The following is a 26,067-nucleotide window of genomic DNA, read 5'->3' on the forward strand; positions in this document are numbered from 1 at the left end:
GACAGTTAATTCAGGGTATGAAATAGTGAATCCCATAGAGGAATTTTCCCCAAATATATGTTATCTGAGGAAGAAAATAGTTTGCAGTATTTCACTATTTGTCATGTTAACTGATAATTCTGTTTAATGCACATTTCTTTCAATAGCTAGCCTGGTAGAAGTCAGCCAGTAGTGCTTAACAAGTACATATTGAATACAAAGCTCTACATTGTATTGTGTAGATGCTGCAGGATACTGTGTCTTTACCAACCTTCCGTTTCTTAAGAAGGACACTTGCTAAGGTGAAAAACAATAAAGAACGAAACAAAAGGAATGAAAGGGCAGCAAGGCTCTAATTCTCAAAGTCAATGTGTGTGTACTCTTTTGTGAGGCACATTTTAGGGCCTAACTTAAAATACCTTCACTGTAATACAATTTGGCCTTGTGTTGGACTAAACTGTACTCTTTTTTTATATTTATTTATTTGAAAGACTTACACAGAGATATAAGCGGAGGCAGAGAGAGAGAGAGAGGTCTTCCATATGCTGGCTCACTCCCCAATTGGCCACAATAGCCGGAGCTGTGCCAATATGAAGCCAGGAGCCAGGAGCCTCCCCTGGGTCTCCCACGAAGGTGCAGGGGCCCAAGGACTTGGGCCATCTTCCACTGCTTTGTCAGGCCACAGCAGAGAGCTGGATCAGAAGTGGAGCAGCCAGGTCCCGAACCAGCACCCACATGGGATGCCGGTACTGCAGGCAATGGCTCAACCCACTACACCACAGCGCCGGCCCCTAAACTGTACTCTTGATCAGCAAAGCATTTCTGTCCTAAGAAATTCTATTCAGTTAAATAAAATAATGGAAAATCAGTCCTCAAGTAGGAAACATCTGTTATTTGGGCTTATACATAGCATATAATCCCGACGTGACTTACACCGCCTGGAAGTATATATCCAAATAATTCATTTGAGCAAGAATGGCTGGGTAGTGCCTTGCAACCTTTTCTGGGAACTATGGATATGTATGTTCAGACAAAGTGATGTAACACTGGACCTGATTTTAACACTAGCTACATATTTTGGACTTGATACCAAGGGAACTCTATTGAGCCTAGGTCAAATCCTGCTGTCCTATAACAAGTGGTTTGCATGCAGTCACTACTAACATGCCATCTATGACCAGTGAGCTAAACCTGCTGTGAAGTTAACATTGAGAGTTATCATCCCATGAGTATAAATACCTTGTGAATGAAGCAGAGGCTTTTTTCACTCTCCTTAGCTAGGTTTTGCCAGCAGTGTCACTTGGCCTCCCATTCCGGAATTTTGAGGGCATCCCAAATCCATATCATTTTGGATAAAAAAGTAAAAGGGCCACAAGCCAGGCTCAGTAATCCTGTAGGTTAGTCATCTAAGCTAATTTCTGGAATGCCTCTGCCACCTTCAAATTTAAGCCAAAATAAACAATCCTCCTGCCAGTTGTGGCTTCCCTACAGTCTCTCTGCTGGCATCAACCAGTAGCAGAAAACAGGTTCATCCTCAGTGCGGTCTACACAAAGTTCTATCAGAGTTCTTTCTCCTGAGAACAGTTACATTTTCCAACTAAGTAACCCTGAAGGTCAGTAGGTCTTCTTTTATTTTGCTGGTGAGATATAAGAAGGGAAAACTGACATTCTGAGAACAGTTATCGACAAGGCTGGGTGTTTCTCCTGGGAGAGACGGCTGCATGTTTGAGTGGTCTGTGAGAAGGAATCTGAGTAAGATTAGAGTGATTCGTATCCAAGTTCACAGCCATGTCTTTCTCCTGTCTCTTCCTAGGGGAATCTGGCGTGTGGATGATTTCTGCTGGAAATATTCTGCAGACGGACATTGTCACTGGAGTGGGAGTGGCCAGGAGCCCAGGAACTGCAACAATTTTTCATGATATCCCCGGAGTGGTGAAAACATACAGAGAGGTAAAACCCACCACGCCAGGACTGAAGAACCAAAAGGAACTATTTCCATGTCTGGGGATACGCATACAGGCACTGGATCCTAGGGGTGGGCATTATCGCACAGCAAGCTTAGCCACCACTTCTGATGCCTGCAGCCATATTGGAATCCTATCTCTGTTTCCAATCCAGCTTTCAGTTAATGTACATAGGAGGCAGCAGAAAATGACCCAAATACTTGGGCTCCTGCCACCCACCTGGGAGACAGCATGGAGTTCCTCCTGGCTCCTGGCTGTTTAAAAGGTATTTGGGGGCCGGCGCCATGGCTCACTAGGCTAATCCTCTGCCTTACAGCGCCGGCACACCGGGTTCTAGTCCCGGTCGGGGCGCCGGATTCTGTCCCGGTTGCCCCTCTTCCAGGCCAGCTCTCTGCTGTGGCCAGGGAGTGCAGTGGAGGATGGCCCAATCCCTTGGGCCCTGCACCCCATGGGAGAACAGGAGAAGTACCTGGCTCCTGTCACTGGATCAGCGCGGTGCGCCAGCCGCAGTGCACCGGCCGCGGCGGCCATTGGAGGGTGAACCAAAGGCAAAGGAAGACCTTTCTCTCTGTCTCTCTCTCTCACTGTCCACTCTGCTTGTCAAAAAAAAAAAAAAAAAAAAAAAAAAAAAAAAAAAAGGTATCTGGGGAGTGAACCAGCAGATGGAAGATCTGTGTGTTGGGCCTGCTTCTCTGTCATTTTGTGTTTCAAATAAATAAATCTAAGGAACAAAAAAAAAAAAAAGAAAGAAAGAAAGAAAGAAAGAAGAAACAACCTAGGAAAGGAAATATACTCACATAACAGATGTTAAGCCAGCCAGCAAACTTAATTAGAACTTAAAATTAAACATAAGCTAAAAAAAAAAAAAAGATTTATTTATTTATTTATTTGAAAGGGAAAGAGAGATCGATTGATCTTCCATCTCCTGGTTCACTCCCTAAATGGCTGCAGCAGCCAGGACTGGGCCAGGCTAAAGCCAAAATCAGAATCTCCAACCAGGTCTCCCACATGGGTGGCAGGGGTCCACGCACTTGAATCATCATCCACTGCCTTCCCAGGAGCATTGGCAAGAAGCTGGTTTGAGGGTGAGAGCTGTGGTGTAGCCTGAGGCACCAGCAGACCATATGGGCTCTGGTTCAAGTCCCAGCTGCTCTACTTCCAATCTAGTTCCCTGCTAATGCGTGTGGGAAAGCAGAGGAAGATGCTTGAGCTAATACCACTCATGTGGGAGACCTGGAAGAAGCTCCTGGCTTCTGGCCTTGGACCTGCCCATCTCCAACTGTTGTAGCCATTCAGTGAGTAAATCAGTGGATGGAAGACTTCTCTCTGTATCTCCCTCTCTCTCTCTCTGTAACTGCCTTCCAAATAAATAAGTAAATCTTAAAAAAAAAAAAAAAAAAAAAAAAAAAAAAAAAAAAAAAAAAAAAAAACTGGTTTGGAAATAGAGCAGCCAAGACTCAAATCAGCACTCCAATATGGGCTGCCAGCATTGCGAGTGGCAGCTTAAACCTCTGCACCACAACACCAGCACCAGTGCTTAGGATTCTTATCCAGAAGAATGACTAATCAGATGTAAGTTTTAAGAGACCACCGTGACTACCAGTTGGTAAGAGAATTAGAGGGGCCAGCGCTGTAGCATAGTGGGTTAATGCCCTGGCCTGAAGCGCCAGCATCCCATATGGGCACTGGGTTCTAGTCCCAGTTGCTCCTCTTCCAGTCCAGCTCTGTGCTATGGCCTGGAAAATCAGTAGAAGATGGCCCAAGCCCTTGGGCCCCTGCACCCGCATGGGAGACCTGGAAGAAGCTCCTGGCTCCTGGCTTTGGATCAGCAAAGCTCCGGCTGTTGCGGTCAGTTGGGGAGTGAACCAGTGGATGGAAGACAGTACTCACTCACTCTCTCTCTGCCTCTCCTCTCTCTCTGTGCAACTCTGACTTTCAAGTAAATAAATAAATCTTTTTAAAAAAAAAAAAAAAAAAAGAGAATTAGAGGCAAAGATAGAAGCTGAAAAACCATTTGGGGAGTCTACAAAATTAATACGATGAAATATGATGGCAGATCCAAATGGTAACAAAGAAAGTGGTGAGAAGTTGATCAGATTCTAGGTATTTTATAGGTAGAGCTAATAAATTTCCTGACATTATATGTAACAGATAAGAGATTCAAGAATGTTTTGGGTTTTTGATCAAACAATTAAAATATAATGTTATCATCTAAAGTGAAAGACTGTGCATTGAGGGCCAAGCAGTAGGCCTAGAAGCTGAGGTGTTTGTACTCCTGCGTCATATACTGGAGTGTCTGGGTTCAAGTCCCTGCTCTGGTGCCCAGTTCTACCTTCCTATGACACAGACCCCAGAAGGCACAATGATGGCTCAAGTAGTTGAGTCCCACCCACATGGGAGACCTAGATTGAGTTCCAGGCTCCCACCTTTGGCTGTTGGGGGCATTTGGAGAGTAAACCAGTGCTCGCTCGCTTGCTTGCTCTCTTCTCTCTGTCCCTGACTCTCCCACTATGTCTCTAAAAAACAAAAACAAAGACTAGATGGAACAGTTTTGGAGAAGGGAGGATCAGTCAGTCTGGGTTATATAAAATAGGATGTGGGCAGAAATCCTCTTAGAATACGGAAGAGAGCTGTGTATTCTGCCTCAGTGTTAATGCTGGATTTTCCAGAGGTGACAGATATGTAAACTGAGTCCCGAGGATTAGGAATCCACTATTCAGAAAAAAGGGGAGAAGACAGAGTAAATAAGATGTGCAAAGGCAAATAGAAGTACATGTCGCAGGGCCAGCATTGTAGTATAGCAGGTAGAGCCACCACCTGACACTGACATCCATATTGGCGGTGGTTCATGTCCTGGCTGCTCCATTTCTGATCCAGCTCCCTGCTAATGGCCTGGAAAAAGCAGCAGAAGATGGCTGAGTACTTGAGCCCCTGCACCCATGTGAAAGACCGGGATAAAGCTCCTGGCTCCTGGCTTGTGCCTGGCACAGTCCTGGCTGTTGCAGCCATCTGGGGAGTGAACCAGCAGCATCTCTCCTTTTTTTTTTTTTTTTTTTTTTTTTTTTTTTTTTTTTTTTTTTTTTTTTTGACAGGCAGAGTGGACAGTGAGAGAGAGAGACAGAGAGAAAGGTCTTCCTTTTTCCGTTGGTTCACCCTCCAATGGACGCCGCAGCCGGCGTGCTGCAGCCGGCGCACCACCCTGATCCGATGGCAGGAGCCAGGTACTTATCCTGGTCTCTCGTAGGGTGCAGGGCCCAAGGACTTGGGCCATCCTTCACTGCACTCCCTGGCCACAGCAGAGAGCTGGCCTGGAAGAGGGGCAACTGGGACAGAATTCGGCACCCCGACTGGGACTAGAACCCAGTGTGCCGGCGCCGCTAGGTGGAGGATTAGCCTATTGAGCCGCGGCGCCGGCCTCTTTTTTTTTTTTTTAAGATTTTTTTTTATTATTATTATTCGAAAGTCAGAGTTATACAGAGAGAAGAGAAGAGAGGCAGAGAGAGAGGTCTTTCATCCGATGGTTCACTCCCCAGTTGGCCACAACGGCCGGAGCTGCGCTGATCCGCAGCCAGGAGCCAGGAGCCGGGAGCTTCTTCCAGGTCTCCCACGTGGGTGCAGGGGCCCAAGGACTTGGGCCATATTCTACTGCTTTCCCAGTCCACAGCAGAGAGCTGGATCAGAAGAGGAGCAGCTGGAACTAGAACCAGCACCCATATGGGATGCTGGCGCTTCAGGCCAAGGCGTTAGCCCACTGCGCCACAGCGCCAGCCCCTCTCCTCTCTGTCTTAACTCTTTCAAATAAATGAATAAATCTTAAAAAAAAAAAAAATACATGTTGCATTTGAAGAAGAATGAATACATCAGGGTGGCCTCTACATAGGTTTATAGGGGTAGAGAGGGAACAATTGGGTGACATTCAGAGACCCTGTATCCTAAGCAGAGAAGTAGGAAGAGACTGAGAAGGGGCTAGGGACTAGAAAGGCAAGGACAGAGTGTCACAGAAGAGAGGGAATGGCTGCTACAGAGAAGCCAAAGGTCGCTTATATTCTAGTTTGTGTACTTTGTAAAATCCTTATTTATTCACTCATAAATTAGCAGACATTCACTGAAGCCTGTTAGGTGTTAGGTGTCAGGCATTGTGCTGGCCTCTGGAAGTACAAAGATGAAATGGACAACACTCATTCCTTCAATGAGCTCTTTTTCTGAAGATTTTATTTATTTATTTGAAAGGCAAAGTTACAGACACAGAGAGGGTTAAGACAGAACTTCCATCCACTGGTTCACTCCCCAAATGGTCACAACGGCCAGGGAGCTGGGCCAGGGAGCTTCTTCCAGGTCTCCCATGTGGGTGCAGGGGCCCAAGGGCTTGGGCCATATTCTACTGCTCTCCCAGGCCACAGCAGAGAGCTAGATCACAAGGAGAAAAGCTTGGACTCAAACCAGTGCCCAGGAGGCTTAGCCTACTATGCCAAGGCGCCGGCCCCCTTCATTGAGCTCTTAATGTAACTAATTTGGATTTTAGGGTTCTTGAGTATAAACAACAACCACCCTCTGGTAGTAATATGGAAAATGGATAGTATGTTACATTTAAATTGGAGATATTTGAGAAACAATCATGAAATACTTGCTTTATATACAAAGCATTGTACAGGTTGTATAAAGATGAATTAGAATCTTAGAATCTAATAAGTATAAAAACCTGTGGGGAGGGGCTGGGGCTGTGGCATACGAGGTAAAGCTGCTGCTTGCAGTACCAGCATCCCATATGGGCACTGGTTCAAGTTCTGGCTTCTCCACTTCTAATCCAGCTCTCTGCTACAGCCAAGTCCTTGGGCCCCTGCACTCATGTGGGAGACCCGGAGGAGGCTCTTGGCTCCTGGCTTCAGATCAACACAGATCCAACCATTGCAGTCAATTGGGGAGTGAACCAGCAGATGGAAGACCTCCCTCTCTCTCTCTGCCTCTCCTTCTCTGTGTAACTCTTTCAAATAAATAAATGCATCTTTAAAAAAAAAAAAAAAAACCTGTGGGAAGCCTTTGGCCTAGTGTCAAGATGCCCACATTTGGGGCTCATGTTATGGTACAGTGGATTAAGCCACTGCTTCTGATGCCAGCATCCATGTCTGAGCACTGTGGTTGAGTCCCAGCTGCTCCACTTTACAGTTCAGCTTCCTGAAAATGCACCTGGAAAGGCAGCAGGAGGGCTTGGGCCCTTGACACTTACATGAGAGAACTGGATGGAGTTCCAGGCTCCTGGCTTCAACCTGGCCCAGCCATAGCTATTAAGGGCATTTAGGAAGTGAATCAGTGGATAATGGAGGATCTCTCTATCTCTCATTCTGCCTTTCAAATAAATGAGTACATCTCTTTTTTTTAGATTGTATTTATTTTAATTGAAAGTCAGAGTTACACAGAGAGAAGGAGAGACAGAGAGAGTCTTCCATCCGCTGGTTAACTCCCCAGTTGGCTGTAACGGCCTGAGCTGCACTGATCTGAAGTCAGGAGCCAGGAGCTTCTTCTGGGTCTCCCACGTGGGTGCAGGGGCCCAAGGACTTGGGGCATCTTCTACCGCTTTCTCAGGCCATAGCAGAGAGCTGGACAAGAAGAAGAGCAGCCGGGACTAGAACCGGCGCCCCTATGGGATGCCAGCACTGCAGGCGGTGGCTTAACTCACTATGCCACAGCACCAGCCCCGAATGAGTAAATCTTAAAAAGAAAAAAAAAAATGCCTGTGGTCTCTCGATTTGAGTGCTGGTTAGTCAATGACAGGTAAGATCCCCTGGGGGACAACCTAAGACAGGCACAGCTGCGTATGGAGACCACATGGAAACAGGAATGTGGTGGAATAAGGCCATGCCAAGATGGCCACTGGCAAGCGAGTGTCAGTTACTCAGGAATGGCTTCGAAGCCCACCTGGCAACGGAGCCTGCCTGGCAACAGGATGTGATTGGCTGGCTTTGGAAAATGCCTGGCAACAGGCTGTGATTGGTTGGGCATAGACCGCCCCTTGACTGGATTGGCTGGTCTTGACTGTATAAGCTGTTGTACTAACTGAAATAAACGAGTCTGTGGGCTGCTTGCCTCAAGCTGGCTTTCACCGGACTCCTGGGGTCTGTGTGGTGACTCCGCACCTCTTGCCCCCACCACGCTCCTCCTCTCAGAAATGAATCCACTGCAACATTGTTGAGAAATCAACCACAACAAATGCCCACATTCCATATCGGAATAACCTGGGTTTGAGTCTTACTTTGTTTCCTGAATGTAGCTCCCTGGAAGGCAGCAGGTGATAGCTCAAGTAGTTGGGTCCCACCCACCCATATAAGAGGCCTGGACTGGGTTCCCAGTTCCTGGCTTCCACCTGGTCTAGTTCTAACTGTTGCAGGCATTTGGGGCATGAACCAGCAGATGGGAAAGCACTCTGCCTCTCAAACAGATGTTTAAAAAAAGAAAATATTTGCAATATAAGACAGTATTGCAAATACATTGAGAGGAACAAGGTACTGTGAAGTTTCAGAAATGGATTAGATTATGTGCAACTGGAGGGACAAGGACAGTTGTAATTATTTTCAAGGCTGCATCAATAGGGATTCATACAAAAGGAAAATATGTCAAAAACAAGGGACAAAAGTTTACTTCTATAAAGCATGTTATTCTCAAAAGTAAATCGACTTTGAGTTCTCAAATACGTGATCACTAGGACAGCCTATTTCTGTGAAACAGAAGCTTCCATGCAAGTAAGTGAAGAGGGCGAGATGGAAGGAACCAGATTCTGTGCATACTGTAGTGCAGATTTTCCTCTGATTTGCTGACAGGTGGTGGTCAATGCATCATCAAGATTAACGCTCAGTTATGACCTCAAGACTTACCTCACCAACACCCCCAATTCAACTGCTTTCAAGCTGTTCATCACCACTGGCAGAAACGGTGTCAATCTTAAAGGTCAGGAATTCCTTCATAGGTCTGATTGTCCCCATCTCCCCTCAATTCATTTGCCACTTTAGATTAGTAATCTAAGTTTCCTTTTATTTCAAAACTGACTCTCTAAAAAAATGGACTATCTTCACAAATTAATCATAGAAATGCACGAGACCAGGGTCGGCACTGTGCTGTAGAGGTTAAGCCTCTGCCTGCAGTGCCGGCATCTCATAAGGGTGCTGGTTTGCATAGCAGCTGCTCGACTTCGATACAACTCCCTGCTAATGTGCACGGGAAAAACAGTGGAAGATGCCCCAAGTACTTGGGCCCTTGCACACATGTGGGAAACCCAGAAAAAGCTCCTGGCTCCTGGCTTTGGCCTGGCCCAGCCCCAGCCAGTGAACCAGTGGATGGAAGATTCTCATTCTCTTTTTCTCTCTCTCCTTCTTTGTATCTCAGCTTTTCAAATAAATAAATCTTAAAAAGTCTGTAAGATCTCAGAAATTCACTGAATTAGTAATAAGCTCAACTTAGTCACTACTGTCTTTCTAGTTTTAAAATAGATTCTTGGGGCCAGCACCGTGGCATAGCGGATAAAGCCACCGCCTGCAGTGCAGGCATGATCCAGCTGCTCCACTTCTGGTCCAGCTTATCATACAGTATTTCCTTTTAAAAGTGAAAAATGCAGCAAGTGTTGTAGACTGCAGGTTGAGCTCAGCTTGCAATGCCAGCATCCCATACCAGAGTTCACGTCCAGTTCACATCCCAGCAGCAGCTCAACTTCGTTTATAAGTCCCTGCTACCCATGGGGGAGACCCAGATGGGGTCCTGGCTCCTGGCCTGCTCAGCTGTTGTAGTCATCTGGGGAGTGAATCAGAAGATGGGAGATCGAAATCTCTTTGTTGCTTTACCTTTCAAATGAACAAACACTTTAAAAATTTCACCTGTTTTAAAATCTTGGTTGTTTATTTTTTTTTAGCCAAGAGAACATCAAAACCAAGCAGGCAAACCTGTAACATCAACATAGAGTAACTTTTTTTTTTTTTTTTTGACAGAGTGGACAGTGAGAGAAACAGAGAGGAAGGTCTTCCTTTTGCCGTTGGTTCACCCTCCAATGGCCGCCGCGGCCGGCGCACCACACTGATCCGAAGGCAGGAGCCAGGTGCTTCTCCTGGTCTCCCATGGGGTGCAGGGCCCAAGCACTTGGGCCAACATAGATCAACTTTTTCCTTCAATTATTAGAATTAAAATATTTTAGGGGCTGGCGCTGTAGTGCAGTGGGTTAAAGCCCCAGCCTGCAGCACCAGTATCCCATATGGGCGCCAGTTCATGTCCTGGCTGCTCCTCTTCTGATCCAACTCTCTTCTAAGGCCTGGGAAAGCAGTAGAGGATGGTCCAAGTCCTTGGGCCCCTGCACCTGCATAGGAGACCCAGAAGAAGCTCCTGGCTCCTGGCTCCAGATCAGCTCAGCTCTGGCTGTTGCGGTCATTTGGGGAGTGAACCAGGGGAATGGAAGACCTCTCTCTCTGGCTCTACCAGTCTCTGTAACTCTGTCTTTAAAATAAAGAAAATAATTCTTTTTCTTTTTTCATTTTTGACAGGCAGAGTGGACAGTGAGAGAGAGAGACAGAGAGAAAGGTCTTCCTTTTGCCGTTGGTTCACCCTCCAACGGCTGCCACGGCAGGCACGCTGCGGCCGGTACACCGCGCTGATCCGATGGCAGGAGCCAGGTGCTTCTCCTGTTCTCCCATGGGGTGCAGGGCCCAAGCACTTGGGCCATCCTCCACTGCACTCCCGGGCCACAGCAGAGAGCTGGCCTGGAAGAGGGGCAACCGGGACAGAATCCAGCGCCCCAACCAGGACTAGAACCTGGTGTGCCGGCGCCGCAAGGCGGAGGATTAGCCTAGTGAGCCGCGGCGCCGGCCCTACCTCTGAATCTTTCTAAAATCACAACCTACTTTGTTGAGAAATATCTTTCATTAGTCCTTTTGATATTGCTGGTAGACTGCAAATGATTCAGACTATCAGTGATGAAAACGAGCTTCAGCAAACTGAACCAGAGAAACCGTGCAGAGGCAAAGCTTTGGAGCAGGATCCTGGTTCCACACAATGAGCTGAACCAACCATGGTATCAGGCCTCCTGTGAGGCACCACTGTGATAAAGCTCTGGAGATTTTTGGCTTGAATCCTACAATTAGTTATAGAAAACAAACCTTTCTAGATTTAAAAGCTACCTCCCACCTGTAGTGCTTTTTTTTGTTAAGATTTATTTGGAAGGCAGAGTTACAGAGAGGCAGAGGCAGAGAGAGATCTTCCAAACACTGGTTCACTCCCCAAATGGCCACAACAGCCAGAGCTAGGCCAATCGGAAGCCCGGAGCTGCTTCTGGATCTCCCACATGAACGCGGGGGCCCAGGACTTAGACCACCTTCCACTGAGCTCTCAAGCACATCAGCAGGGAGCTGGGTCAGAAATGGAGCAGCCAAGACTTGAACTGGCGCCCACACGGGGTGCTGGCCCTGAAGGAAGCAGTGGCTTCACCAGCTACACCACAGCGTCAGCCCCAGTGCTTTATTCTTAATAGTTACCCAACTCCCCTGTCATCTTACTCCCAAAATTATTTGAAACAAGTCACCATCTGGGGCTGACCTTGTGGTGTGGCAGGTTAGGCTGCTGTGACAATGGCATATCATACAGGTGCTGGTTTTGCTCCTCTTCCAATCCAGCTCCCTGCTAATGTGCCTGGGAAAGCAGCAGAAGAGGGCCCAAGTACCATGGTTCCTGCCACCCAAGTGGGAGAATTGGAAGAAACTCTAGGCCCCAGCCTGGTCCAGCCCTGGCCATTGCAGCCACTGGAAGTGAACCACAGGATGGAAGATCTCCCTCTCCCCCTGCCTTTCAAATAAATGTTAACAGCAGCAACAAAAAAGACACCACTATTTATGACATTGATAATGGAAGCCCCAACTGTAGTCATTCAAAAACTGGCAAAAGGCAAGGGTGACTCATTTTTCCATCTTGACAGCAGCAGGGCCTGCCAGAAATAACCGTCTTTGTTGCTTTTATACCAAATTGCCTCTATATAATGTTTCCTCCTTCTACAAATGCTTGTCAATGACATCTATGTTCTGCCTTTCAGGGTCCTGTACTACCAGTCAGGCCTTGGCCATCACAGACGTCCTTCTTCCAGAGACCCTCCTGCTATGCCACGTCCAATTCAGTAATACTTTGCTAGACATTCCTGCAAGCAAAGTCTTTCATGTTCATTCAGACTTCAGCATGGAAAAAGGTGGGTTCCACCAGCTGAATCTGGTTCCCCCTTTTGCCTTCCTGTTTGTTACTTTCCTACTGGACTGTGTTTATACTTGCCAGTTTCATCTGTTTTGAGTATAAAACTATGGAATCTTTCAATCAATATTTGTGTTCAACCCATTCTACAAACGTTTAACACATGCCTAGAATTTTTCTAGAATTCACTTAGTCCCCATTACATCTAGGAGGCTCTATCGTGTTTAATCCCAGCAAGTAGCAGCAATTACATGTTTTAACTGGAAGATATTCCAGAGTACTATTAACAAGTGCAGAAGAGAAATAGGTGGTTACTCAAACGATGTAAAAGGATTCAGGTCCAATGAAAAGCAGACACAGGGTGGTACTACACCACGGGAGAGCCTCTGTTCCTAGGCCAGGCAGTCTGAACCACCCCCAACGGAAGGCTCACTCTGCAAACTGCTGGGCACCGCATGTGATACCTGGTACCAGGACAGGAGCTAGAGGTACAAGGAGACAATCAAGCTATTAATTTTCTTAATGCACGGAGTTAAAGAGATAAATGTGGCATGCTAGAGCAGAAAGAAAAATGACATTTAGTCGCATGACCGGGAGCATGCCAGACGCAAACAGTACGTCCCAGACAACACAGAACCCTGGGCTTTTTCCCCAAAAAAATATGATCAAAGGGGCAGGCATTTGGCATAGCAGTTAAGGATCCAATATGGAGTGCATGGATGAGTCCCAGCTCCTCTGCTTCCAATCCGCTTCCTACTGCATGCCCGAGGAGGCAGCAGATGACAGCTCCATTGCTTGGGCCCCTGTCATTAACATGGGAGACCCAGATGGAATTCCTGGTTCCTGGCTCCTGGCTTTAGCCTGGTCCAGCCTGAGCTTTTGCAGGTATCTGGGGAGTGAACCAGTGGATAAATGTCTTTCAAATGAAGAACATTTTAAAACTTTTAAAAAGATGCAGTTTTTAGGTATCTAGTGACAATGTATGACTGGGTAGGAATGGGCAACTGCGGTACTCCCACGTATGAAGTGATCTCACAACAGATGTCAGACATGTCAAAGGATAGCTAACAAATGGGGTAGGTGTGTGGCACAGAAATTAAATCCATCACTTGGGATGCCGCATTCCTGACACCTGGAAGGAGTCCCTGGCTTCTGGTTTTGGTCTGGCCCAGCCTTGGCTGGTGTTTTTGGGGTAAACCAGCAGATGAAGACTTACCTCTGTCATTCTGCCTTCCAAATAAAAAACAAACTTGTAAGGACCTCAAGAAGTAATCTGATAAGTTTAAACCACCCTCAAACTTGTCTTTCACAAATCCTTTCCCAATGTCACCAACATAAAACTTTGTTTTACTCAGCCTCAGTCCTGAATTGCCATCCTTATATTCTATTATTTAGCATTCCCTGACCCACTAACTTACCATTTGGCTTTGCTTTTCCCTAGGTCTTTTTCTTTGGTATTCTCACAATTGCCAATAATGTGCTGATTTGAAATACTCAACACTGGCTTCACATTTCCTTCTGCTGAACTTGCACACCATTTTTCCTTCTTATGCCTAATTAAATTGGCTCAATTTTCCCTTTCTTCCCAGGGGTTTATGTTTGCCTAATCAAGGTTCGGCAGCAGTCCCGGGAGCTGCTCCAGGCCCTCAGCGTGGCTGACACCTCTGTCTATGGGTGGGCCACACTGGTCAGCGAACGGAGCAAGAATGGAATGCAAAGAATCCTCATTCCTTTCACCCCAGCCTTTTACATCAACCAGTCAGAACTGGTTCTAAGTCACAAACAAGACATTGGGGAGATAAGAGTACTGGGAGTGGACAGAGTTCTTGAGAAACTTGAGGTAAGTTAAGGAATTAAAACAGGAGATCAGGGATTTGAAAATAGGATATTTTTTCCATTCTCATTCCAAGGGTCAAAGAGAAACCAGTTTCCTAGTATGAATCACCATGGGAAACTCTTAAATCAAATAAAGCCATCCTGTGCCCTTCACAGCGCCAGACAGGCTGCAAGTCAGCAATGTATGGGCACTGTCTTCCTGGCAACACCACTGCCTCCTGCAAAACAATCCTTAGGATTCTAGTTCAAATTCCTCTGCAGTCACTGTACTCACACAGCTCATTTTCTTCCCTGATCTTTTTAATACATCAAGAGGTGCCAGCTGACTAGCTAGCCATCCGTATCTTGATAATTCCTTTATGTTTGAAAATGGAACATATTCTTCTCTCAAACAAGTGCTCTTTTATTTTTTTCCTCCAAGGTCTCCCCCAGCTCCCCAGTTCTAGTGGTCTCTGGCCACAGGCGCTCTCCCCTGGTGCCTGGCCTGGCCGTCTACCCTGTGAGAGTGGTCAACTTCACTTCCTTCCAGCAGATGGCATCACCAGTTTTCATCAATATTTCCTGCGTGCTCACCAGTCAGAGTGAGGCTGTGGTAGTGAGAGTTATGAAGGATAAGTCTGGTGCAGGTGAGCATTCAGGACTCCTATTTTTAATCTAAAGGGGAAAGAAGATAGAATGTATTACTCACGGCTTTGTTAATGGGAAGCATTCAGCACCTGTCCAAGACTACGCAAACTATCTGGAGTATTGCTAACTTCCAAACCTACCCAAAACAGAACCCGGAGGTAGCTTTCTTAACCCTAGATTGTATACTTAATCCACGTTTTTGTTAGCTTTGTAAACTTTCAAGTTTTAGCAGCTCTTTTGCCATTAGGCAACGGACAAATGTTGAAAACCCTTAAACAAGACTTAGCTTCCAGAAACCCTGAATCCAGGCCATTACCTAGTTTAGAAATTGCTATGTTTGGATGTAATGGGAACAGTTATGTGAGGAGGCGTTACAAAAGCTGGAGAACCATTTCTCCTGATACTGTCACATCCACTTCCCCACAAGGGGGACAAAATTTCTCAATTACTGGGAGCACACTGGGTGGAAAGCTATACAACACCTGACAACAAAGGTTTGGTTTTCACGGCTACCTCGTATGTACTGGTTAAGTCTAAGCACTACCTGCATTGTTCTAACTCCACTTACTCCAGGAAGTTGAGGAAACTGGATGCTCAGGTCCCACCACATGGACTCTCACCTGTTGGCCAGGCTGTAGAGTCCATGGACCCCAACTTGGAGGGAAGGAGAGCCTGCAACTTTTCAGTTAACCAAGTTAGCACTCCTTTTGTCACCAAGAGCCCAGATAAATTAACCAGACTTGCACCTGCACTTTTGTTGCTATTAGTAATTATATTTAATTCAGTTCCTGATCACTAATTAGGCTTAACATTTTGCTAACTATACAATATGACCATGTCAGAAACTAGGCTTATTCTTTTGGTTAACTGTACGTAAATCAAATTTTATTCCCAGGTGTTTTATGCATTTAAAAGCATCATTCTGAGCCAAGATTCATTTTCTCAGCTGCCAGAATCACCTATGGCAGAAAGAATTGAGCACCCTAAACTTCTTAGAGGTAGAGAGGAATGCAGGCGGGGGGGGGGGGGGGGTGGGGGCAGGGAGAGCGCACAAGCATGGTGGGCTGGAGGGACAGGATGCAAATATCCAGTCCCATCTTCAGCTTTCAGAGGCACACACAGGCCTGCTGGCATATGCAGCAAGTTCCTGTTGCATAAGAAATCAAATTTAAGACACAGCCAGACTGGGGAGACAAGAATTCAGTATCATAACATACCAGTGCACGCAAGAACGTTAGAAAAGTTAGTAATCTGCCATCCAAGTTTTGTTTGGACTCCGACTCAGACAATAGAAAGACCAAAGGTTTACAATAGAAAGACCAAAGGTTTAAACAGTGGGACCTGGTCAGGGCTCAGTGTAGAGAACCCTCCAGTGTGTACTTTAGGCAACCTCAAATTCTTCCAAGTGAAGTTGTTTGTAAATAGTGTGAAGAGTAATATTACAGTGAGGAGTGAGACCAGCTAAGAGTTCATAAGTATGTTAAGTAAAATAAACCCGAACAAGACAAATACTGTTATGTGCTCGTATGGGGAAGAAAAAATTCAATTTGGAGTTTGTTCATTTATAAGCGCTGAATAATGACATGAGCAAATGTTTCAGAGATACGAGTCTGACATTTTCCTGAGAATCGGTAGGTCGGGGTGCTTCCTAGAAATATATCCTGAAGAGACCAGGGACTCCCCGGCCTGAAGAGGCTGTTGCGGATCTAAAGAGTGTTTCAGGTCAGAGCAATCAACTATAAACTGAATCAGCCATCGCCTGGGTTAAAGTGCAAAGGAGAGGGAAAGGTGGCAAAGGATTTACACCTGAGGAAGAAGTGCCAGCTCAGGAGTCGGGGGGATTTTATCACTCAGGAGCTGGGACGCCAGAAAGTGGAGCAGTCAAGTACAGTTGCACTGAAGGTCTCTTCTCTCTGCTGAGAAGCAAAACAATTTCCTGAGGCCTGAGTTATCAGTACTTCTGTTACTCTGTTGATTACGCTTTAAATGCCCTAGGTATGTTATTTAATAATTATCTCATTTGGTTACGAACCATGCATAGGACAATGTGCAGATTCCGGAGTCATCAAGCGGTTCATCGGTTCTTACCAGATCCTTTTCTTCACCCTTTTCGCAATGTTGGCATCAACAGCTTTCATCTTTCTAGGTGAGTGTATTTACCACCGTGGACTTCTGACCAGCAAACTGCCTTCATTTTCTCATAAAACTAAATGAGGACATAGATCTCATCCAATTCGTGATGTACAACCACAATTATTTTCAGCAGCTGAAACCAGATAGCTTCCCTAGCCCCAACCACCTGAAAGATTCAAGGTCCTCAACTTACTAGCAAGACACTATCACTGATGTGATGGACACCTCAGAACAGCCATCCCTGCTAACCCTTAAGCTAACAGCGCATCCAAAATCACAGCTGGTTCTATACAACAGCACTATTACCAGCCCTGTGTTTTCCCTCAATCTTCTCAAAAACTGGCAAAAATACTCTAAAACGGGTTAAACTGGGATAAGTCAAAATTCCCCATGGTAACGTATTACTGTTAAATGACAGCTGTTGGGATGGGCATCGAGCCCAGCACTTAAGACAACCAGGCCTTCATCAGAGCACCTGGGTTCCACAGCTGACCCTGCAGGGCTTCAGCCCCGTCCATGTCAAATACTAGGGAAAAAATCAGCAGATGAGAGCAGGCTCCGCCCCTCAGACACAGAAATTACAGCTCTCCCTGGGTCTCCAGGATCTTCTCCACAACAGAACCCAGATGCTCAAGTCCCTTCCAGAAAACCGTGTTTACACAGAACCGGCACACAATCTTGCATGTTCTTTAAATCATCTCTGCACTACTTGTAATAGCTAGCACTGAACAGTAAGGACGCAGTCACACCAGTGTTCAGGAACCATTGACATGTCTGCATGTTCAGTATGGTGCCCCCAACAGCCTCCACCTGCTGCTGCTGAACCCACATCTAAAACCCACACGCAGAGGACTCCTTACTGTGCAGCGTTACTTCCCATGCTGATGCTGCTCTGCAAAGCCTTCCTCCAGCACAGTCAGGCCTTTGCTGACAGCTGCTGCTCCTCTTTCCAGCATACAACGCCTTCCTGAACAAGCTGCAGACCGTTCCAGTGGTTTACGTGCCCACTCTAGCAACACCACAGCCAGGTACGCGCTGTCCTCATCTTTCCAAGTTGCTATGAACGCTTCATTTACTCAACCTGTCCTCCCCTCTCCCCTTTGGCTTCTAGGTTCCTACGTTTCCCCGTGCTCTCCTCCTCCCTTCACCAATCAACAAGCCCCACTGGCCCAGAGTCGGCTGCAGCACTGGTTATGGAGCATAAGGCACTAACCCGTGCTTGGCCAGGCCCCCCAGGACTGCCCTTCCCTGCCAGGCCGCTCAGCAGCACACAGCGAGGCCCCACACAGGCCGTCAATAAAGGACCCTAGACTGGGTTTGTTACTTTTTAATTAAAATAGGTGTTTGTGTTATAAAGGCTGTCAGTTCTCGATACTAAGAAAACATAAACGTTTATATTGTATTCCATCTCTTTTTAAAATTGTAGTCTCTTAATGAGCTTAGGTGGATAAAAATGTCCCCAATGGACTTTTTTTTAAGTACTTGGCCACTTACTTGCCCCAAGAGACTCTAGTACTCCACTCTTCGGTTGTCCCTGAATACTTGAGGCAGCAACTTCCTAGCAGTTAAACAAGACAACAAACAGGATATATCCAAAACGTGTTTATTGGGAAGCTTTCCCACTCATCTTGGCGCAGGGTGCTTTCAGTGCTGCTTCCTCCTGAAGGAACATCCTGGAAGCAGAAAGGGTCAGAGGGTCACTGGCTCGGCCCGCCCGCCCGCCCCACTTCCCCCTCCCCACAAAGCAGATGCCTGGTGATCCACCTGGAAACACAACACGCATCTGTATTTTCCAACTCCTGCAGTGCCCGTGCCACTTAGATCCCATTGCCCTGAGCCCACATAAAGCCCCTTTAGCGCCCCTTCGTACCGGGTGTGGACAATACTCTTCAGATCAACATATGGCTTCTAGTAAATCTATTTAAAAAAAATCGCACCCTCTGTCCAAGTCAGTCTAAAAATGCTTCTGCTACATGACCACTCTCACCAGAAGGTTCAAACCCCAAGACCTAAGGAAGCCACTCACCTTCTGTAAGCCGTGCTTTTCCTCCTGTGGGCTGGCAGAGGACAGTGGAGCAGCCAACGCACAAAACTACCGTTTGTGCATGGCTGAAAACCGTGGTGATTTTATAGCATCCTAGGAAAAAAAAACTTAAGAATTAGCATTCTCCCCGAATTACCCGTGTGCCTCCCAATCCAGTGTCGTGTTCCCAACCCTCAAGTAAGGTGTCTGCAGGGTTCTCGCGGAAGGACCCGTCCGCAGGTTATGACGCTCCCGGGCAGCGTTAGAAACCAAGAACCGGAGGCTGCCGGGCCGCTCCGAGGACGCGGCACGGCGCAGGGCCCCGCCTCACCTGGGCACTTCACGTCCATGAAGTAGGAATTGGGGCTCTGCACCAGGCGCTTCTTCTTGTGTTTCCTCTTCTCCTCTTCAGGAGAGGGATGCAGGAGATCCTTTGCGAGCTAAAGGGGCAGAGGTGCAGGAATTCAGACGATCAAACAACCCCCGCCACACACCGGCGAGGACGCCCCCCGCCGCCCCCGGTGTCTGCGCAGCTGGGCCGCCATCTTATCGCCTCCCCGCTCCGCCAGCGCGGGGGCCCGCGGGCCGCTGCGCCCCCCGGGACCGCGGGCGGTGAAGGGGCACCCGCTAGGGGCGACGCCGGCGCGAGCGCGGCTCACGGACAGAAGGGCGACACGTCCGCCGAAGCCGGGCCCCTACAACTCACAGGCATGTTCGCGTGGGTCGGTCGTCACCGCCGGAAAGGAGCGAAAGCGGAAATCCTGCCTCTTATATACGGCCCCGCGCGGGAAGTGACGCGCGCGCCCTGCGCCGCCATGTTGGGAAGGTCCTGCTCGCCGCGCGTCTGCGGTGAGGCGCGAGGGGGCGGCCATGTTTGGAGGGTCTGCGGACAGTCCTGAGACGAGAGTGAAGCTGGCGATCCCGAGGTGGGCTTAGAGCTCAGCCAAGAAATGAAATACTTCTAAACTGTAGTGCGTGGCGGGGTGGTGGGGGCCGTGTTGAAGACACCGCTTGGAAAGCCCGCATCTCGTATCTGAGTGTCCGGTGCCCCCGCAGGCTGGCTCACCCCCGGTTGCAGCTTCCTACTAAGGCGCACCCCGGGAGGCAGCAGGTGGTGGCTCAGGTCCTCCCACGTAGGTGGGAGACCCGGACTGAGTTCCAGGCCCAGCCCCAGCCATCGCGGGCATTTGGGGAGTGAGCCAGCGGATGGGGGCGCTCTGCTTCTCAAATAAATAAATAATGGTAAGGAATAGTGGTAACTGAAAATTAATGAAGAAGTCCCAGGTGTGGCTTGCTCGCTCGCCATGGTGCTTTCCTCAGCCACCCCTGAAAATCAAACTGTAGCACTAATACTTACTTTATTTACTTATTTGAAAAGCAGAGAGAGAGAGAGAGAGAGGCGTAACGCCCTGGCGGGAAGCTGGGATCTGCAGTGGAGCAGCGAGTGGCAGCACTCAGGCACTCTGGTGTGGGTGCCCCAAGCCGCGTCTCAGCCAGTGTGCCAGAACCTCCCCCGGTTGCGGTTGTTTCAACCCAGCCGTATTTAGCAGCTCTGGATGTGGGTATAAAAACAAAGTCTTCCTTATGTTTTCTCCACCCCAGAATACTACTAGGATTTACCATTGTTAAAACATTATCTTTTCTTCCAATATTTTCCCTTTGAAGAAGAAAAATAATAAAAATCAAATATAGGGGGCCGGCGCTGGGGAGTAGTAGGCTAAGTCTCCATTTGTGGTGCCGGCATCCCATATGGGCGCCGGTTCTAGTCCCAGCTGCTAGTCTTCTGATCCAGCTCTCTGCTGTGGCCTGGGAAAGCAGTAGAAGATGGCCCAAGTGCTTGGGCCCCTGCACCCGCGTGGGAGACCCGGAAGAAGCTCCTGGCTCCTGGCCTCGGATCCCTTCTCTCTGTCTCTCCCTCTCTCTGTCTGTAACTCTTTCAAATAAAATCTTTTTACAATTTTTTTTTATGGAACGCTTCACGAACTTGCGTGTCATCCTTGCGCAGGGGCCATGCTAATCGTCTCTGTATTGTTCCAATTTTAGTATATGTGCTGCCCAAGGGAGCACACTTTTTTTAAAAAAATGAAACACAGGGCTGCTGTTGTGCAGCAGGGGAAGCCGCAGCTTCGATCCCATGTGGAAGTGCCCCGTTAGGGTCCCGCTACTGCGTCCAAGTCTGGCTTCCTGCTACGGTGCCTGGGAGGCAGCAGAGAGTGCCTGGACTGCTGGAGTCCCTGCACCCATGTGGGAGACCCGGATGCGGTTCCTGCCTCCTGGTTTAAGCCTGGCCCAGCCCTGGCTGTTGTGGGTATTTGAGGGCTGACACAGCCAACGGAAGGTCAATCAATTGATCCATATCTCTCTCTCTCCCCCTCTCTCTCTCCCTCCCACCCCACCCCTTCTCTGCCACCCTGTGTTTCAAAAAACTAAAATAAATAAATAAACATGTATTCAGTACTTACTGATTGCTTTAAATATGTTCATCTTCACAGAAACTCTTTGGTTGTTACACATTGTATAGATTTTGATATTGCTGCCCAGAGAAGTTAAATAAATTGTCTAAGAGAATATGTTTCAATACAGCCGAATATATCTTTACATATATATGTCCACACATACAAATAGATCTGTGAAGGCCTAGAGACACATCTGTGTACCTACATTTACAGATGTACACACATACTCCTTTGTACCTATGTGACTGTATTTGTGGCAAGTCCCTGGGAATCAAATAGTTGAGTTAAGAGTAGCCAGGGTTGGGAAACCTTTCTTCTGCCAAGGGTCATGTGGAGATTTATAGCATCACTAACAGGTCACACAAAATTATCAACTTAAAAATTAGCCTGCTGGGGGCTGCTGCTGTGGTGTAGTAGGTTAAGCCTCAGCCTGTGGCACCAGCATCCCATATGGACTCCAGTTTGAGTCCCAGTTGCTCCACTTTTTTTTTGGGGGGGGGGTGGGGGGACAGGCAGAGTGGATAGTGAGAGAGTGAGAGAAAGGTCTTCCTTTTGCCGTATGTTCACCCTCCAATGGCCACCACGGCTGGCACGCTGCGGCCAGCTCACCGCGCTGATCCGATGGCAGGAGCCAGGTGCTTCTCCTGTTCTCCCATGGGGTGCAGGGCCCAAGCACTTGGGCCATCCTCCACTGCCTTCCCGGGCCACAGCAGAGAGCTGTCCTGGAAGAGGGGCAACCAGGACAGAATCCGGTGCCCCGACCGGGACTAGAACCCGGTGTGCTAGCACCACAAGGTGGAGGATTAGCCTATTGAGCCGCGGCGCCCGCCTGCTCCACTTCTGATCCAGCTCCCTGCCAATGGCCTAGGAAAGCAGTGGGAAATGGCCCAAGTGCTTGGGCCTCTGCACCCGTGTGGGAGGCTGGAAAGAAGCTCCTGGCTTCAGATCAGCCCAGCTCCAGTGAATGGAAGACCCTCTCTCTGTCTCTCCCTCTCTCTGTAACTCTACCTCTCAATAAACAAATAAATAAATCTTTAAAAAAAGAAAGAAGAAAATCAGCCTGCTGTAGGTTTACTGAATTTCTTTTTTTTTTTTTTAAGATTTATTTTATTTACTTGAAAGGCAAAGTTACACAGAAGCAGAGAGAGAGAGAGACAGAGAGAGAGAAAATCTTCCATCTGCTAATTCACTCCCCAAACAGCCAGAGCTGTGCTGATCCGAAGCCAGAAACTAGGAGCATCTTCCGGGTCTCCCACATGGGTGTAGGGTCCCAAGGGCTTAGGCCGCCTTATGTTGCTTTCTCAGGCCATAGCAGAGAGCTGGCTCGGAAGTGGACAGGTGGGACTCGAACTGGCACCCATATGGGATGCTGGCGCTGCAGGTGGAGGCTTAGCCCACTAGCCACAGCACTGGCCCCAATTTACTGAATTTTGAATCCCTCCTGAGGTGGCCTTGGTAGGCCAGATGCTCCCACCCTGGAATGTACATTGAGAAGTCTCTCAAAGATTTGTGTCCATTTGCATCTCCACGTGTTCACTGCTTGGTCTTCCCCAGGATTTCTAATCTTGGCAGCACTGCCTTTACCAGAGAATGAAAAGAAAGGATCGTTATTGCCTGCTACAATAATGACCAAAGGGTTCAGATGTCCATTTGTCAGAAAGAACAAAGGTAACCCAAATGTCACTTGGGGGCCTTGTTAATTCCAAGGGGAAGAAGTGTGCGGTCCAGGCAAGGGTGTGCTGGTTGAGTTTTAATAACCAGCTCTCTGGAAGGCAGCCCTAATTTGTAATCTTTGCTTCTGTCATGTGAATACATCCCACCATGGCCTAACCACTAAAGGGGCACATGGAACGGAGTTGGCATAGCCGGTAAAGCCGCTGCCTGCAGTGCCAGCATCCCTTATGGACACTGGTTCATGTCTCGGCTGCTCCACTTCCAATACAGCTCCCTGCTAATGGCCTGAGAAAGCAGTGGAAGATGGTCCAAGTCCTTGGGCCCCTGTACCCACGTAGGATTCCCAGATGAAGCTACTGACTTTAGCCTGGCTCAAGCCTGGCCTGGCCGTTGTGGCCATTTGTCTACCCCCCCACCACCCATCTCTGACTTTCAAATAAACAAACTCGGGGGAGGGGGAGAGAATGTGCACAGTCTGTTCTCAATGAGTCGATAAAAACCAGTCCCAGCTAAAAACCACAGGATCTGAAAGATACATGGCCAAGCATGCAAAGATCTGTGGGAAGAGTTTATGAGGGACCAGCGCTGTGGCATAACAGGTAAAGCCACTGCCTGTAGTGCCTTATGGGTGCCAGTTCGAGTTTCAGCTGTCCCACTTCCAATCCAGCTCTCTGCTATGGCCTAGGAAAGCAGTGGAAGATGGCCCAAGTCCTCGGGTCCCTGTACCCACATGGGAGACCCGGAAGAAGCTCCTGGCTCCTGGCTTCGGATGGGCACAGCTCCAGCTGTTGTGGCCATCTGGGGAGTGAATTAACGGATGGAAGTGTGCTCGCGCTCTCTCTCTCTCTCTCTCTCTCTCTCTCTCTCTGCCTCTGCCTATCTTTCAAATAAATAAATAAATCTTTTTTAAAAAAGTTTGCGAATGCAGAACCCACAAGCAGAATGAAGGTGGTACAAACAAGGAGGGTAGAAGACACTGTTGCTTTGAGATTAGAGCCAAGGGGAGAGAACCATGGGGAGGCTCCAGCACAGCAGGGTACATGCCGCACAAATACAGCACATGCGAAGAGCGGGTAATACATTGCTAGGGATGGAAAGTCCAGATGCAGACAAAATACGATGAAAAATGGTGAGCAGATTTTGATGAGGACGAGCCATGAAAATGTAAGAGCAATTATGACACAGCTGGGAAAGCTGCAGCCTGTGATGCCAGTATCCCAGTGTGGATGCCAGTTCAAGTCCTGGCTGCTCCACTTCCCATCCAGCTCTCTGCTATGACCTGGGAAAGCAGAAGATGGCCCAAGTGCTTGGGCCCCTACACCCGCGTGGGAGACCCGGCAGAAGCTCCTGGCCCCCGGCTTCAGCCTGTCCCCAGCTATTGCAGCCATCTGGGTGGTGAACCAGCGGAGAGGAAAGATCTCTCAGTCTGTCTCTCTTTTTCTCTGAAACTCTGCCTTTCAAATAAATAAATAAATAAATAAATAAATAAAATGGCCAGCACCATGGCTCACTAGGCTAATCCTCCAACGGCAGCGCTGGCATCCTGGGTTTTAGTCCCAGTTGGGTTGCTGGATTCTGTCCTGCTTTTGCAGGCACATCAGCAGGGAGCTGGATCAGAGAGAGGTCTTCCATCTGTTGATTCACTCCCCCAGATGGCCACAACGGCTGGAGCTGCGCCAATCTGAAGCCAGGAGCCAGGAGCTTCTTCCAGGTCTTCCACATGGGTGCAGGAGCCCAAGGACTTGGGGCATCTTCTACTGCTTTCCCAGGCCATAGCAGAGAGCAGTATTGGAAGAGGAGCAGCCGGGACTAGAACTGGTGCCTATATGCGATGCCGGCGCTTCAGGCCAGGGCTTTAACCCACTGCGTCATAGCGTTGGCCCCTACACTTTTTTTTTTTTTTTTTTTTTGAAAAACAGAGTTACAGAGAGATCTTCCATCCACTAGCCCACTCCTCAAATGGCCATATGTAATGACTGGCATTGCACATGGCAGCTGAACCTGCTATACCACAGTGCCAGCCCCTGTCTCTACACATTTCAAATAAATAAAAATTTAAAAAATTTACAAATTGGCCGGCGCCACGGCTCACTAGGCTAATCCTCCGCCTGTGGCGCCGGCACCCCGGGTTCTAGTCCCAGTCTCCCAGTCGGGGCGCCGGATTCTGTCCCGGTGCTCCTCTTCCTGTCCAGCTCTCTGCTGTGGCCCGGGAGTGCAGTGGAGCATGGCCCAAGTGCTTGGGCCCTGCACCCGCATGGGAGACCAGGAGGAAGCACCTGGCTCCTGGCTTCAGATCAGCGTGGTGCACCCGCCGCAGCGCGCTGGCTGTAGCGACCATTTGGGGGGTGAACCAACGGTGAAGGAAGACCTTTCTCTCTGTCTCTCTCACTGTCCACTCTGCCTGTCAAAAAAATAAAAAACAAAGGACAGGGGAGCATAGTTTTGTCAGAGAGGAGAAATGGGGAAGACTCACGGGTTGTGACAGGAGAGAGAAGGGAAGAAGGAGATTGAAACATTGTGTCGAAGGAGGTATCACATTAAGGTGAACACTGCAAGGAGGGTAAGTGGAGCCAAAGATGCCTTCCCGCAGCCAGCACACACCTTCACTGGGGACGCTGCTAGTCCCACCACTAAAGAAGCAGGTGTTCTGCCTGGTTTTTTTTCCAAAGACCAAGATAAACCTGCTTCTTTATAGCCGTGCTCCGCATACTCCAGCCTCTCTGTTGCCAAAGCTGCAGAGTCACAGCCTGTTCGTTAAGCAGTCAGGAGGACTAGCCCCAGCAGGACCATGTTAGAAGATCCAGGAGTGTTGTGGCCCCGGGGGGTGAAGCTGTCCGTCCCATATTGCAGTCCCGCAGATCCAGCTCCCTGCTACTGCACCTGGGAAGGCAGCAGATGGTGGCCCAGATGGAGACCGGGGTGGAGGTCCAGGCCCCCGGCTTCAGCCTGGCCTGCTCCTGGCCGTTGCAAACATTCGAGGAGTGAACCATGTGATGCACGGTATCCATCTCTCCCTCTCGTCTCTCCCTCTGGCTCTGTCACTCTGCATTTCAAATAAATCTGTTTTAAAAGTCCATATGAAGAAAGACGTTTTCTATCTTCTTGAGCTCCCTAAGCAGAGATCACTCGCTGGCCAGTGTGTGCGCTTGGGGTGTAACCGGGCGATTCTGTT

The 26,067-nt window shown here is 48.3% G+C and overlaps 2 protein-coding genes and 1 non-coding gene across 5 annotated transcripts in view; 1 reads left to right on the forward strand and 2 right to left on the reverse strand.

The window, feature by feature from the left end:
- Positions 1-18,417, forward strand: part of NUP210L (nucleoporin 210 like) — a 125,805-nt gene extending 107,388 nt beyond the window's left edge. For all 3 annotated transcript variants that reach the window (XM_070077685.1, XM_070077684.1, XM_002715340.5), the window contains 8 exons: positions 1,793-1,929; positions 8,756-8,882; positions 11,998-12,147; positions 13,736-13,986; positions 14,404-14,608; positions 16,651-16,755; positions 17,696-17,770; positions 17,854-18,417. In XM_070077685.1, the coding sequence (XP_069933786.1) occupies positions 1,793-1,929; positions 8,756-8,882; positions 11,998-12,147; positions 13,736-13,986; positions 14,404-14,608; positions 16,651-16,755; positions 17,696-17,770; positions 17,854-17,954 (1,151 nt within the window). In that variant the 3' untranslated portion in view covers positions 17,955-18,417. The remainder of the gene's footprint in view (positions 1-1,792; positions 1,930-8,755; positions 8,883-11,997; positions 12,148-13,735; positions 13,987-14,403; positions 14,609-16,650; positions 16,756-17,695; positions 17,771-17,853) is intronic.
- Positions 18,055-19,601, reverse strand: RPS27 (ribosomal protein S27). The gene is made up of 4 exons (XM_002715476.5): positions 19,472-19,601; positions 19,097-19,205; positions 18,769-18,879; positions 18,055-18,415 (listed from the first exon to the last, which is right to left on the reverse strand). The coding sequence occupies exons 1-4, from the start codon at positions 19,475-19,477 to the stop codon at positions 18,387-18,389; spliced, it is 255 nt and encodes an 84-aa protein (XP_002715522.1). The 5' UTR covers positions 19,478-19,601; the 3' UTR covers positions 18,055-18,386.
- A 1,124-nt stretch (positions 19,602-20,725) lies between these two features.
- LOC127493793 (U6 spliceosomal RNA) lies at positions 20,726-20,832 on the reverse strand. Its single transcript, XR_007924337.2, has one exon. It is a non-coding gene; the product is annotated as a U6 spliceosomal RNA (small nuclear RNA).
- Positions 20,833-26,067: the final 5,235 nt, after the last annotated feature.

The sequence above is a fragment of the Oryctolagus cuniculus genome, chromosome 7, assembly GCF_964237555.1.
Source record: "Oryctolagus cuniculus chromosome 7, mOryCun1.1, whole genome shotgun sequence".
In the NCBI taxonomy this organism is placed as follows: domain Eukaryota; kingdom Metazoa; phylum Chordata; class Mammalia; order Lagomorpha; family Leporidae; genus Oryctolagus; species Oryctolagus cuniculus.

Bases quoted from the DNA above. Each gene is read 5' to 3' on its own strand.
- RPS27 (XM_002715476.5), bottom strand. The intron at 18,880-19,096 runs GTGAGGCGGGGC...TTTTTTTCCTAG, and splicing joins CATGGACGTGAAGTGCCCAG to GATGCTATAAAATCACCACG. The intron at 18,416-18,768 runs GTGAGTGGCTTC...TTCTGCTTCCAG, and splicing joins AAAAGCACGGCTTACAGAAG to GATGTTCCTTCAGGAGGAAG.